Below are 14,953 nucleotides of genomic sequence, written 5' to 3' on the forward strand. Positions count from 1 at the left end.
CCAGTATGGCTCGAGCTCGAGACTCTCACCGATATTACTACGCAGTGGCGGTTGCTCGAGCTCAAGTTCGAGCCACCGTCACCATGTAGATAATGTAATGATTAGCTGGTTCCACATTACATTTGGATTTTCGTGTTCTTATTACACTAACTAGAATAAAAATCTCGTGAATTATAAAACAAATTATATTTAATAGTCAATACTTCTGCAGTGTCTTGGCCCGGTCATTCGCATGTAAACAAACGTCCGTCGCTATGCGATTTACGCGACAGCTCCGTCATTGCGTGTGTGTCGCTCTCGCGAACGCGTGACCCAGGGACCGTGCTCTGAGGGTTAAACAAAGTGAGCATACCGCTGAAATAGTTATCACCACTTTTGTTTAATAATCTGCATGTACATACATACATATGTATGAGGAGGACAAGTATTATAACAATGTATGCTATACATATACAAATGTCAATCGATTTGCGAAGACCAGAAATACATAGACTTAAATATTTTTTTAAATTGAAACAAAATAACAGTCGTTCAAACATCTATTTGGATACGACTGTTCTATTCATATTTTTATTCATTGCAATAATTGTGGTTTACTTTAGTTTCTTCTAAATTTTTAGTGCGTAATAGCACAAGGTCAAGCTGGGTTGTTTTCATTAAGACTGAACACAATTATAAAATCTTATGGATACTGAGTCATATCGTCATTTTATCAAAAATGGCAGATTGCAATCAATTTTCATCAAAAATTTCTGTTGGAATATTTGAATACACAGAAAATATCAATATATCTTTATGAGTTTCATGTGTGTATTATTACATAATTGAAGACACAGTTTATTAAACAAAATTGTAATTACATTAAAGCATTACGTCATGTGTAGCTTTTGAAATCGTCATCTGTCATTAATATATTTTCGATAACATCAACTTTGCAGAATTAAGATGAGCTGATCCTAACGAATGTAATACAAATATTCGCCATTCACGATACTTTTATCGTTTAATGTAACCTAAAATGTCGTGAAGCTTTTTCAAAACAAATAGTAGCTTTATTACGATTTCGTATAAGAATCAAAATGAATATTTAAAGTTTAAAGCATCCGCCGAAATATCGCCGTGTGTTGGTAATATTGCAGCTCTTTAATAGGCTCATTCGCGCAGTTAACTTCTCGATATAGGAAAGAGGGACGCACTATGATCAAACGGCCATGAGGTTAGATTCTCTGAATCTGTACCATCTACTTAGTTGTTCCCTGTCGGAAAAAGCCGCAAGGTGATTTCTATGACATCACCGTGGGAACGTTAATTCAAACAGGCGATATAAAGGATGGAGATGATCGGCCAACGAGTCATTCGGTGTAGGTAACGTATACCTACATCGTTACCATACACGTAGAATTTGATCTTTACCATACATGAATTCCTATAAAAAATCGTTGCAAATTTTCGAGAACCTCTATTGCGAGTATAACACTTTTGTGTCGATCCATTCCATTGCACGGTGACGAAAATTATATGTTTAAAATTATGGAATACGAAAGCGGTGTTCCATACAAAGTGGGTAGAAAAGGGATCATTTCAAACGAAGAACTAGAGTACTGGATGACTCGACTTCCGGAAGTTATAAGAAACGTACCCATAATACAACTGGCAATACCCGGTACGTTGAAATACATTCTGTCTTCCATAAATACAATTACAAATTAAAAAAAATGAGATTTACCTTTATATTTTCCATACAATTCACTGGTTTTATTAAATTTATTTCATAAAGTTTAATAATACATATTAATAAATTATCACAAGTACAATTAATTACAAATAAAACAGAATTATTTAAAATATGTTATGCTATACAAACCATTTTTTATTATAAAAACGACGTCTAAAACTATTACCTGTTGTACTGTATTATTAAATAATTATCTATGTTACTTATATTACTCATGAGGGAAGACCATGACATAAACTTCCTGCATAATAAATGCACGTTAAGTATATAAGGCATTATTCAAAAACCGATTTTCTAGAAAACAAAATAAATTGAAAGTATGATTCCTTTTTTCATAAGTGTTCGTTTTTAACCAAGATTTTATAGTATTTTTATAGCATTTTATAAGACACAAATTCGTGTTCTTTTATATTCTATTCTATTATATCTATTGCATTGTGGAGAATTGCGTAAACATACCAATGTCATCGTTTCCCCTCGTTTCAAAAATGAAATTAGGAGTTACGTTTTCGGGCCTGATATGACGAAAATGCATACAACCACTATAATAAAAAGTTATGAACTCGATATACATGTATAATAGTTGATAACCTGTAACAGGTTCTCATGATACGATGACTTACACTATAAATCGACGTAACGACGTGGGGCCCGATGAGCCAAACTACATCAGAGCTCTTGGCCGTTACTGCTCACTCGTTTCTAAACCCATTATTTTTAATTGGTCTATTACGCAACATGACAATATCAAGGATCAGCTCAACGGAGGAATCCGATACCTAGATTTACGCGTTGCAACAAAACCACCGAACGGAAACATTTATTTCGTGCACGGCTTGTATGGGTCAACAATATACCAACCGTTACAAGAAATGGCAGAATGGCTGTCTTCTCATAACAACGAAATTTTAATCATAGATTTTCAACATTTCTACGCGTTCTCGGACATGGACCACCGCCACCTTGTGGACACGATTTTCCGTTTATTTCAGAGAAAACTATGTCCAATAGCCTCGAGCTTTGATCACATAACACTTAACTGGCTTAACTTGGAAAAGTACCAAGTGATCGTTATTTATAGAAACATTTATGCGCAAAATTATTCGAATTTGTGGCCAAGCGGGTTATGGCGTACGCCATGGCCTAATACTACTCGTGTTGATGAACTTTTAGATTTCTTAAATGCTGAATTGCTGGCGCGACCATTGGAGATTGGTTTCGTATCGCAATGTGTTTTAACTCCAGATGTCTCTTATGTATTAAAACATCTGTGTGGAACGCTGCAGAGGAATTTAGTTCCATTATGTCAGAAAGCAATTGTATCTTGGATAGGTCAGAAACACCCCGGTCGAAATGGATTGAATATAGTTATTGCTGATTTTGTATCAGATAATAATTTTTTATTTTGTAAGATCATTATTGATAGTAATAAAAAGTTTTTCCACTCATAGTATTTTATGCCAAATTCTTTGTACCTGAATATACACGTTCAGTATGATCCAGACAGAAATACCATTTTGAATATTTTTGAAATTATTTATAGATAGAACAAATTTAAATAACTAAGGTTTCGTAGTTGAGTGAGGGCGATCGTTATTTTTGTTTACGATAGGAAACAAAAATGTACCTTTAAATGAACATTTAACAAACAACATTATGTCAGCATGATGATATATCCACAACTTTTTTCACTGGTAGCCTATCAAAAGTAATCTATCAAACAAAAGATTTCCAAACCACTCGATTAAACACGAAGGATCTATACTGTAAGAAGATTTACAACGGAATAACGTTACTGTTATAAAATAAACTAATTTGTAGCATATTTTATATGCAAATATACAACGGGGATGTGTCGTCAACGATAGGTGTAATTTATAATAACTTGAAGTGTCGACCGTTTTCTCTTCCTAAGTTCCAGAGCGACAACAAGTAGGCTATCGTTAGTAAACGTTTGGAGAAAGGGTCAGTTTCATATTTCTTGCAGTACCCCAGCCGGTTAATTCTTTTGCTTAACACTTTTAGATTTCTTACTGTGGTGAATATTCATCACAATTAACCTGAACATTGCAAACTGTGTATAGTAAAGTACTTGGAATAGTTTATATTGTTCGGTCGCGGGAGAGCTACCATTTCTCCCCTAGACTCGTTTGTAGTATGTCATATTAGCCAAACCAGCTTATCTTTCATCATAAATGGGCTGTAGGCATCAATATTGTCAAATTAAAATATGTAAAAAATAGAATTCCTATCATTTGTATCTTACGTTACTGATATTATTTGTAACAGACTACCACAATTTTTCTGATAAAATGAGCTCAAACACGAACCCAATTGGACTATTTTATAACTAAAAATAGTCCAATGTATGTCGTGTTTGTACTCATTTTTATCAGGAAAATCTCATCAATCCACTAAAAAGATTTTCATTAAGAAAAAACAAACATCACAAAAATTTTATTTTCATACACCGGTTTCATGTCACCTTTGTTGCAATCGCTGAATTAAAATAGACTGCCGAATTTTGCGCTCTCACTCAGTCGCAGTGTCTATTTCGTCCGAGGTTATCTTAATTGCCATCGTATCTAGTACCACGAGAAAGCTACTCTATATGGACCCTAAAAGTAGCCGACCGAGGACTTTACTGTTCTAGCGACGTGTGTTTCAATAATCCAAGAAGTTTAATATATATGTATAACCCATTAAATTCACAATTATATGATTACAGTTTTGAATTATTTCAAACATCTACAAAGATATCTTTAATTGAAGATAATTAACCAATAATTAATAATCAATTAATAATCAATTTGACCCGAAGACAATGTTTGATTCTTAATCATATTTTTCATTATAGATGTTTGTAAATTAATTTGACACCAACCCAGATAGCACACTGACGGCTTAAGGCGGCATAATAACGGCTTAAAGGCGCCTTAGACTTAAAATAGCCGTAGAATAGGCGTCTTCAAGGCGTCATGTGCTATCTGGGAAAATAAGGAATAACGAAATTACGTTTGAGGTTTCGTTTTCGAGATAATCGAACTTGAAAATCTGTTGGATACGCGTGGAATAGAATAGGACTTTGATAGCGCGTCTGTTCATTGCATTCCGTTTCTACTTACTATCATAACGAATACACGTGTTTCAGATTAATTTTCAAAGTTGATTCTTTCGAAAACGAAGCCTCTAACGCAATTTCGTATTCTTGATTGTAGTCTCATTCCGAGCCGTACTATTTCCCTGGCCTTATTTGTACCACGAATTTTAACCCATCCTGTTTAGGATAGGCAAATATAGTTTTTTAATTCGATTTTAATTCAAGCCCAATTTAATTCCAGGAGTAATAATACTGACTGATAATTGTGACTGATTTCCAATAATAATCGTCGTTGCATTAATTTGGACCACCGTTACCGGTAGATAATTATAGAAATAATATTTTATCTTGCCATACGATTAGTAACCTGTGCACTGTTCTGAATGTTTTTACTGATAGGTATATCTAGATATATGATACAATGAAATGAAACTTTTTGCTTACCTTAGTACCAAAGCCTAAGGATACCAGTGAAAATATTAAATACTAACACAAATTTTTCTTCTAACATGCACAGAATAATTAAAAGAGTGATATTTTTAACCAGACTTCTGTGGCATTATGCATACTCAATTTACTTCAAATTTAACACAATAGATGACGGTAATTGCCCTTTAGAACCATTAAATGGTGATTGGTGCAATTTCGGAGGCAGTGCGATTTCAGCTATATTTCCCTTCATTCATTTCACATATAATGAACTAATGTATAATATTTAGTACTAAATAATTAAACAAATGCAAGCATAATGCTAATTTGGAATCTATATATATATTATTTGAATCATATTCTCTTAGAACTGAAAATATCATTTTTTCATAATTTTGTTTTTTACTTTGAACAAATATAAATAATTGTATGTAATAAGAAATAAAGACATATAATTTAGGAAATTTAAAAAATTACTTTAATTATATTCATTTTTAATGAAAGAACTGTTCAAAAAATTACTTCCTTCTGACTTGTACAAGTACATATATACCATAGTATATTAATATGTACTGTAATATAGCTATAACATAAAAGGATGGGTGTTAAGAATGAATTGTGTAACAAACAATACTATTATCGATTAAAAATAATAATGATATATTATTTTCATAACACACTGTTGCCATTTTTGTATGAAATGAAGTCTATGTAACACTTTTTGATTATATATTCAATACAAGGTATAACTCATAAAAGTAATTATACCAATTATTTTATAAAATAAATATTTAATAGTACTGATATATTACTAACAGGTAAACCAAGTGAAATTATACATTGAAAATTAAGAGATATATAAACTTGTTTTATTTCACTATAGTGAATTGTAAGTATATGATACTTACCTATGGATTTCTTTTTAAAACTCGATTACGATTTGATCAATGAACGATGGATATTTCCAAAAGAAGTATGAATGTGGTTGAAATAGTCTTACTGAATGACTGAATGGGCAGTTCAGTTGAGTATCTCATGACTCTTTAGAAGTTTCAACAATTTCTTTACAGTTCACTGTGTCTGGTCATAATGCTTTAACTTTAAGCTGCTTCATTCTAGGTGCCCGTTTTTTAGCAAGTCTCCGTTGTTCTTTCTCTTCCCACTTTCTTTGCTTGTCAGGATCTTCTTCCTGTAGAATACGTTCTTTTTCAGCTCTACGACGTTCTTCTTTTCTCTGTGCAGCTGCTTCAGCTCTAGCAGCATGAGTTGTTTTTAAGAATGCTTCCTCTACTCTCAATCTGTTTTTATCAGCTTTACTTTTGCCCTAAAAATAATATTATAATGTAATGTAACATATTGAAATAGTAATACACCTTCAACAAAAAATTACACACCTCTTTAGACAATTTGAAACGACGTAATTTATCTAATAAATAAAAAGTTAATTGCAAAAGCAGCTTCAATTTTTCTTGACTTTCTGCATTGATTGTATGCCCTTTCATACTTATATTTAGTCCAACAAGTAAAACTCTCTTTACTTCAGGCATTGTTAATTGTGTTGTATCCCTAAAATTGAATATATAGTATTAGAAACAAAATCATAGAAAACAGGCAATTGTAACTGAAAATTTGTTTTCCATTCTTACTCTTGTTGCTTGGGACCACTAAATTGGTCACTAATATGTATATAATCAATATATTGTGCAAACTTTGTAAACGCTTGTAAAACTCTTGTATCTAAAATCGTTGATACTGCTTCAGCAATTTCAGACATTACATAAAATCCTGATGGAAGACCAAATTTTTCTCCTGGTCTTTTTTCTGGACAATAAACACTAATATCAGCCATATCCCGCAGTAAATGCATTGCAGTTCGTTTTGTAGCTACAGCCAATACAAAATTATCTGTTTCATCTTTTGCTAATTCTATACGTATAAGTGCTTGATCGTTTTGAGGTCGCACAAGTTGTGCCAACACTGCGACTAAATCTTGTCTTTTAAGTAATTTTAATTCAATTAACATAGAATCACATCCAACTCTTCCTGAGCAATACAAACTGTAATGAGACTGACTTTCTTTTACTAAACCATTTTCAGATGTATCTTCACTCGACTTTCCTGTATCACCAACGAGAGAAAAGTTGTCAAGTAAAAGTTGTTTATGCTCCATGAGCCACATTTCTGCAATGCGTGCATTTTTCGATCGTCCAGCAAGATAGTTAATGAAATATACCAATAGTCCAATGATCATTAATATTTCTAAATAAAAACTGTCCCATCTTGCACGCAAATGTAACGGTATTTTTGTGATTGTTAATGTTGATGACTCATCGCTTTTTAAGCCTGTGTTTCCACCAGCAGAATCTACTCCTTCAAATTCTTCTTCATCAAAGTGATCGAACTCACTGTCGCTATCAACAATTAATACATCCTCCTCTTCAAAATCTTGATTACTGCTTGTCTCCTTAAAATGTTCTGCTACACGATCATTAATTGACTGAGTTGGTTTTTCTTCTTCAAAGTCTTCAAACTCTGCAAATTCATTGTCTTCAGGAAGTTCCTCGTGAAAATGTGCTGTGACCCATATATTTGTTGCAACCAACACGATATGAACTATTACTAACCACAATTTCATTTTGTCTGAAACAAAATAGCAACAAATGATTAAGTTGCAATAATGTCAAGAGTAACTGCAGACAGTCGAAGTTTACATAATGTATTTTCAAATTTGCATAGAGCATTCGATTTAGTATTTTTTACCGTTATCTCGTGTAAAAGAAACAATATGTAAATAATGAACTGCTTAATGTTTTCTTAGACAAGTTATTTACAATACAATCCTCATACTAAAACATCGAATAATTGAAGAAACTTTATTCCAACAATTTATCTATAAAATTTCTATTTTTATTAATTTATTGTGCAACACTAACATTATGATGTACTTATATAAAACACTTCCAGTTTTTTAACATTGATTTCAGTTATCAATTAAACAGAGCAGTCTTTCCAATAAATAATACTGGTGCAGTAGTACCCTTTCAAGGAGGTGACTTGCACACTATGAAACTAGCTACGGAACAGAATGTCATTTCCTTCGTCAAAAGTTTCTTTCTATAAATAAGAAAAGTACCACCTGTAGTATATGAGTTAAATTTTTCTAAAATTTAGAAAATGTAACATATTAGTAAAAAGCTATAGATACTTAAAATATTATTTAACAAAATAGGTAAGTATACAACTTCATTCATAATAATGAATTTGAAATTAAGGTACATACATAAATGGAGTCGAAATAATTTCAGGTTTCCTAATAAATGTATATGCGTAATAAATATTGTAGAATATTAAAAAATAATTACGGAGTAAATAATCATGTTTGTTTTAATATTTTTATTTCTAGCATAGGTTTGACTAAAAAATGTTAAAGTACTTCCTGTCAAAGGTAATTATTACACAAACTCAATGACAATCAGCAGACGATTTTATTACATGTCAAATACAATGTAACCGACGATCAAAATAGTAATCCACTTTACTCCAATAAATCGTGAATCATCAGCTGCAATAACATTTCTCTCTTACCTCGTTGTATTCAATGGTATACAACATAAGAAATACAGAAAATCGCAAAATACATGATGACATATTTTTCCAAACTCTACAGATTGTTTATTGAATCCCCTTGAATTAGTGTTGTGCATAAACAATTGTGAATTTACCGTTTCAATTAATATTTAAGTTTTTTTTATATGAAACGATTAATAAGGTCGAAATGGTCTGTGGCGCCATCTATGATAAACTGCATAATCTATTAGTCAGTCAGTGTCACAGTCCTATCACAGGGTGGCTCCTCAATATACTCTACACGCAACTTCTGATTTAATGTTTATAACAGATTATAGTGTTTAGAATGGACACCGTAAATTATGGTCTGGCGTTCAGGTTATTTGAAATATAAAAAAATTATATTTGTAATAAACCATTAAAATGGTTGTCTTATATTAAAATAACTTGAGAATAATTGTTTTTATTCAAGTAATTTGTCTTAAAATATTTTATTCAAATAATGTTCAATCCGATTGCAGCGTTATCACTTGACCAAGCAATAAGAAATAATAGTACCAGGCGGGCATATGTCATATAAACAACTTTAAATCTAAAGCTTAGTACGGCAAAAGCTTCATGAGAAACCGTAAAGTCAATTTATTGGACGCCCTTCGTTTGGGAGCCCTAGACCCATAGAGACCGATCGCAATTTTAATGTTCGCCTAACTTTTGGAAATAAACAAATACGGAGACTTAATCTACTTTAAGTATTACTTTAAAAATTCTGCGAAAAAATTGACTTGTCCACATCTCGCCCGAAGATGTACAAGGTTTGTCAAGTATGTACACAAATACCACAAAGAATATACAAATTGAGTTAATCTGCAGTCAGAAGTATATTATGGGAATAGCAACTTACTTACTGAAGTCTTCTATAATTAGTTTTAGCAATAGAACCTATCAAGATGCACAGAAAAATTAAATGCTGAATAAAATTACAAATTAAGTGCGATAAAATAGTTGTCAGAGCGGGGTGGACAACTATATAACCATTAGTATATTTAAAAACAATTACGAAAAGTAGATCCAATTACAGTTATTTGCTTTAAGGGGTTAGCCCACCCTGGCCCCTTGAAAATCATAGGCACCTTTGTGAATTTTTTCTGACAATACATTAAAGTAAACTGGAAATCATTTGCGATGGCTATAATATATACATATTTGTTCAAATATACAAAAATATTTTTTTTCATACAAAATGACGATGCAAGTGTCCCTTCTGTAGAGCACTTTTTCGGCCAACTGTTTCTGCGGTGACGTGGATCACAGTCGCTAGATTTGAACTGGTTTGAATTAAAACAAAAAAAAACAAAAGTTTTTCATTTTCTAGAAGAAATTTGTTGGGGAAGTACTTACGTAGGATTTTTTAAAATTGCTTAGTCTTGTAAAAATGGTGAGCATTTAAAATAAAAAAATCAATCTTGGTCTAAAAGTTTTACATAAAAACGTCTGTAAAAAAGAAAGTTTTGGAGATATCGAAAAAATCCTACGTACTTCCCTAGCAAATTTCTTTCAGAAAATGAAACATTCTTGTTTTTTGTTTTAGTTCAATTAATTGGACAATGTTGTACGAACAAAATTTAGTACACATGTTACATCCACTATTTACGAAATGTGTTTTAAAAATTATGCTATGTAAAAATATATACATATGTAATTTGTTTTTGAAAACGAACAAGAATAAGAACTAATTCTTACATTTCGCCGATAAAGGAACTTTCTGTTGTATCGTTTCACCGAAGAGCTTCAGCAAGACCGTCTTGACTAAAATACTCGATGATTATGCGAGAGATCGATTCAGTATGTCCGTGGAAACGAGAGAGAGGAGTTTACTGCGCAGGCTTGATCATAATGGCTTTGTGCTGTCAAAATATGATGCGGTCGTTCCTATATTCTGTCACAATGTGTCGTGTATAGCCTCAGTGACTCGATTAAACACTGAGTCCTGATTGTCGTGGGGGTATGATAGTAGTCCTTGAAACGAGATTGATTGAAGAAGTGGATATAAAAAGGGCGGGTGTTGATAGTGCAAATCCTAGAAAGCAAACAATGGATCAATACCGTGTGGAAACGGGTAATATGCGGATACAATGAAAAATCGTTGTTCCTTTATTGTAACGTTGTTCGCACTGTGCGTGCTTATTCTATCTGAAAACTTGAGGGGGTAAGTGTGTTATTAGTACTAATGCAATCACAACGCTTGAAGTGTGTTCACGTAATCTTTGGTTAAGGTTTTTGCACTCAATTTTCGTATCTTTTCACGCGAAAAGTGACAGAGCTTGTAGTTAAAAGTGTTCGAAATAAAAAGAGATGAAATAGTAACGTTTACAGCAACAAATTACATTATATTCATATAAAAGTTTTAAGTAAAAACTTAAGTATAAAAGTTTTAAGTATCCATGATTCTTATTCTCCTTGTAATTTCCCTTAAAAAAGAAAAAAATTGTTATCGGTACAGTATCGTATGTACTAACAGATACTACTGCTTGTATAAAAAGTTACCTAATCGATTTTTATTGCTCGTTTGTTAATTATAGGGATTATTACAAGAAATATCAAAGTTTCTTAAAATTTTTTTTTATTGAAAATACCTATTCATGTATAAAAACAAAAAGTTATTGGAGTTATTCATTCAGAGAGTAATAAATATCATTACTTTTATTTAGACAATTGTTTCGCTCTTTTGTTAAATGTAATTATTGGTTTTGCAAACTAGTTGTGTTTGTCAGGTCCTGTGCTGAGTTTCTCTTGTTACACAGGTGAATCGATCGTCAATATGGAAAGATCGGACAACCAACAGAAGACCTGGAAAAGGAAAAATATGAAGTCGAACGCGACATCAGAGGTAGTGACCCAGTGTGTCCAGGTTGTCGTAAGATGTCGACCGATGGACGAAAAGGAATTGACTCGTGGATATACACGTGTGGTAGATGTATTTCCATCGAGGGGAGTGGTCGAGATTCGTCATCCGCGGGATGATCCATCTAGCGATAATGTGAAAGTCTTCACGTTCGATGCGGTTTACGACTGGAACTCCAGCCAACAAGACCTATACGAGGAAACGGTCAGACCATTAGTGTCCTCCGTCCTTGATGGTTTCAACGGTACCATCTTCGCTTACGGGCAAACCGGTACTGGGAAAACTTATACCATGGAGGGTCTAAAAAACGATTACAACAGACGGGGTGTGATTCCACGGTCTTTCGAGCATATCTTCAATCATATTGGCAGATCCGAGAATATGCAATATTTGGTACGCGCGAGCTATCTAGAGATCTATCAAGAGGAAATACGCGATCTTCTGCAGTCTGATCAGAGTCTTCGGTTCGAATTGAAGGAGAAACCGGACACAGGTGTGTTCGTGAAAGATCTATCCACATCGGTGTGTAAAAGCGCCACAGAGATACAGCAGTTGATGAACATGGGTAACCAGAACAGGACTATAGGTGCGACAAATATGAATGAACATAGCTCTCGATCGCATGCGATATTTTTGATTACTATTGAGATGGGATCTATCGACGATACCGGAGGGATTAGAGTAGGCCGTTTGAACTTGGTTGATCTCGCCGGTAGCGAGAGACAGAGCAAAACTGGCGCTTCCGGTGAAAGGTTGAAGGAAGCGAGTAAGATCAATTTAAGCTTATCGGCTCTGGGAAATGTGATTTCTGCTTTGGTGGATGGAAAAACCACACACGTACCGTATAGAGATTCTAAGCTTACGCGACTACTACAAGACTCTTTAGGCGGAAATTCAAAGACTATTATGGTTGCGAATATTGGTCCTGCGAGTTACAATTACGATGAAACTCTGACGACGTTACGATATGCCAACCGCGCGAAAAACATAAAAAATAAGCCAAGGATAAACGAAGATCCAAAAGACGCTTTGCTGAGGCAGTATCAAGAAGAAATAGGTCGACTGAAGGAGAAGTTAGCCCAAAAGGGTATGGTGCAGAGACGAAAGAAAAAGCCGAAAAAAAAGAAAGGAGATGAGGCTGCGGATTCAGAATCTGAAACAGAGGATAGCCGAGGCGAGGATAATAAAATCGAAACTGATAAGAAGCTTATCGCGGAACAGCTGAAAGCGGAGAAACAAGAGACGGAGCATCTTATACTGAGAATTAAAGACTTGGAGAGCAAGATGCTTTGTGGAGGTAAAAACATCATCGATCACACAAACGAACAACAAAGGGCATTGGAACAGAAGGCGGCTGAGATTGCAGAGAGAAAGAAACGAGAAGTTGAAATGCAACAGAAATTGGAAGACGAAGAGCTAACAATGTTGGGCGTGAAGGAAACTTATACGAATCTGCAGCAGGAAGTTGACGTGAAGTCTAGGAAACTAAGGAAATGTTTCACGAAGTTGCAGGTTCTGAAGCAGGAACTAGAAGATGTTACTAATGATTTCAACAGGGACAGGAGGGACTTGGAACAAACCCAACACGAGTTGATGAAAGAACTGAAACTAAAGTATCTTATAATAGAAAATTTTATTCCCGAAGAGGAAAAGAATAAAATTCTGTCAAGAACTCATCTGGATGAAGAGGAAGACTGTTGGATAGTGAAAGACCCAGAGCCATCCAGTATAGATGCGATAAAGAGACCCACGTCAGTTCCATGTGCACGAAGGCCGGTTTCGGAATACGCACGAATCGCCCTGGCAATGGGGCGAGGTTGTCGCTACGCTGGTGAAAACATATTGAATTTGGATCTTGATATGCCCGCAAGGACGACGTTGGATTATCAAGGACCCGTCATAGCGCCCACGATTCAAGCCGTTCTTGAACAAGCATTACGCGACGAGGGCGACATTGACGTGGATGCTTCGAACGCAAAACTCAGATCGAAACCGCGATTACAGTCCGCAAAAATACGACCTAAGAGCGTTGGGAAAATCCAACAGATTCCACCGCCCGTTTATCCGAAGACTAGGGGACTCGTGCCGAAGTAGAAAATTGTACTGCATTCTCTTGCGTCTGTAAAGTGAAATGTAAATATTGCGCGAACTACATGTCAGGTCGTATTCGATTAATTTATATAGTTGTCGTAAGACGCCATGGTATCGCGTTATTCGATAAGCGTGAAATAGTTGGAGTCTTTATAATTCTCTAGTCAATGTGCAGCCGCGTGGTATTATTGCATTAATAAAGTACACGGAATAAATAAGTTTGAAATTAAAAAGATACTGATTTATTAATCGATTATCGTGGATAGTGGCAGTATCCACCATTTTGATGCAACTGGTCTGATCATTTGACCTGTTATTTCTGTTGTGAACAAATTTTTAAAGTGAAAAAATAATATATAGTAACACCCATATTATTAAAAACACTAGTATTAATGGTAAAACTTGCCATAGTAATAAGATACTATTTAGAATGGATTATGTAGAATTTAATTTTTAATCTTTATGTACAGAGTAGTTACTGGTTAATTTAGATATGTTGTCTACTGGAAAAGTGATCAATAGACTGGATATATGCAAATACACGTTTTTATAAATCACGTAAACAATGATATTAATTTTCTTTTCATTACGTGTTTTATTAGATTAAATATACATTAAAAAATCTACTTAAGATCATTAAAATGCTTATTGTATTATATTTTTAATATTCATACATGCTATAAATCTATCACATCTGCAGTCTAGTAATCAAGAAAGAAAACGTATACATAATTTCATTTATTCATTTACTAATTAACAGGCCAAATAATCAAGACTCAGTAAAAAAAAAAAGAATAAACATTCTACTAAAATTGAGATTCCTACTCGTTATAAAAGGCTGACAGTTGTGGGCGTAATTTTATGGTACATATTTGCTAAAATGAAAACTGTGAAATATAGGATAAAACAATTCGTTTTCGTGTTTTTTTATACAGCTAATTTTATTATTAATTTAATTCTACTATTATTATAGGATATTAAGAACAAAGTTCCTTGATATTTTTATAGTTTCTCTGTAATATGAAAAACTTACACGCTTAAAAGTATTTACAAACAGAATGTTACTGTTTACTTGTTTAATACACTTTTACAACGTATTTTTTAATTGAAAAATTACACATATTTCTTG

The 14,953-nt window shown here is 33.6% G+C and overlaps 3 protein-coding genes across 5 annotated transcripts; 2 read left to right on the forward strand and 1 right to left on the reverse strand.

Moving 5' to 3' along the window:
• The first annotated feature begins 1,373 nt into the window (after nt 1-1,373).
• On the forward strand, nt 1,374-3,186 carry LOC107190476 (PI-PLC X domain-containing protein 3). 2 transcript variants are annotated; one of them, XM_015579285.1, is made up of 3 exons: nt 1,374-1,663; nt 2,336-2,573; nt 2,654-2,823. In XM_015579285.1, exons 1-3 carry the CDS (start codon nt 1,519-1,521, stop codon nt 2,757-2,759), a joined length of 489 nt encoding a protein of 162 aa, XP_015434771.1. In that variant the 5' UTR covers nt 1,374-1,518; the 3' UTR covers nt 2,760-2,823. The 2 variants fall into 2 exon arrangements, with proteins under 2 accessions (XP_015434771.1, XP_015434770.1); XM_015579284.1 differs by having other exon boundaries at nt 2,336-3,186.
• Nucleotides 3,187-6,253: 3,067 nt separating this feature from the next.
• On the reverse strand, nt 6,254-8,312 carry LOC107190475 (coiled-coil domain-containing protein 47). 2 transcript variants are annotated; one of them, XM_015579282.1, is made up of 4 exons: nt 8,198-8,312; nt 6,911-7,904; nt 6,659-6,830; nt 6,254-6,588 (listed from the first exon to the last, which is right to left on the reverse strand). In XM_015579282.1, exons 2-4 carry the CDS (start codon nt 7,897-7,899, stop codon nt 6,349-6,351), a joined length of 1,401 nt encoding a protein of 466 aa, XP_015434768.1. In that variant the 5' UTR covers nt 7,900-7,904; nt 8,198-8,312; the 3' UTR covers nt 6,254-6,348. The 2 variants fall into 2 exon arrangements, with proteins under 2 accessions (XP_015434768.1, XP_015434769.1); XM_015579283.1 differs by lacking the exon at nt 8,198-8,312 and adding an exon at nt 8,025-8,096.
• A 2,382-nt stretch (nt 8,313-10,694) lies between these two features.
• LOC107190487 (kinesin-like protein KIF3B) lies at nt 10,695-14,098 on the forward strand. The gene is made up of 2 exons (XM_015579297.1): nt 10,695-11,037; nt 11,633-14,098. The coding sequence occupies exon 2, from the start codon at nt 11,650-11,652 to the stop codon at nt 13,825-13,827; it is 2,178 nt and encodes a 725-aa protein (XP_015434783.1). The 5' UTR covers nt 10,695-11,037; nt 11,633-11,649; the 3' UTR covers nt 13,828-14,098.
• The last annotated feature ends 855 nt before the right edge of the window (nt 14,099-14,953 follow it).

The sequence above is a fragment of the Dufourea novaeangliae genome, unplaced genomic scaffold (genome assembly GCF_001272555.1).
Source record: "Dufourea novaeangliae isolate 0120121106 unplaced genomic scaffold, ASM127255v1 scaffold193, whole genome shotgun sequence".
Taxonomy (NCBI): Eukaryota; Metazoa; Arthropoda; class Insecta; order Hymenoptera; family Halictidae; genus Dufourea; species Dufourea novaeangliae.

Coding starts and splice junctions, on each gene's coding strand:
- LOC107190476 (XM_015579284.1), top strand. CDS start 1,519: ATGTTTAAAATTATGGAATACGAAAGCGGTGTTCCATACAAAGTGGGT. Junction 1,664..2,335: donor AATACAACTGGCAATACCCG/GTACGTTGAAAT, acceptor AACCTGTAACAG/GTTCTCATGATACGATGACT.
- LOC107190475 (XM_015579282.1), bottom strand. CDS start 7,899: ATGAAATTGTGGTTAGTAATAGTTCATATCGTGTTGGTTGCAACAAAT. Junction 6,831..6,910: donor AGTGGTCCCAAGCAACAAGA/GTAAGAATGGAA, acceptor ATTCAATTTTAG/GGATACAACACAATTAACAA. Junction 6,589..6,658: donor GTTTCAAATTGTCTAAAGAG/GTGTGTAATTTT, acceptor TATTATTTTTAG/GGCAAAAGTAAAGCTGATAA.
- LOC107190487 (XM_015579297.1), top strand. CDS start 11,650: ATGGAAAGATCGGACAACCAACAGAAGACCTGGAAAAGGAAAAATATG.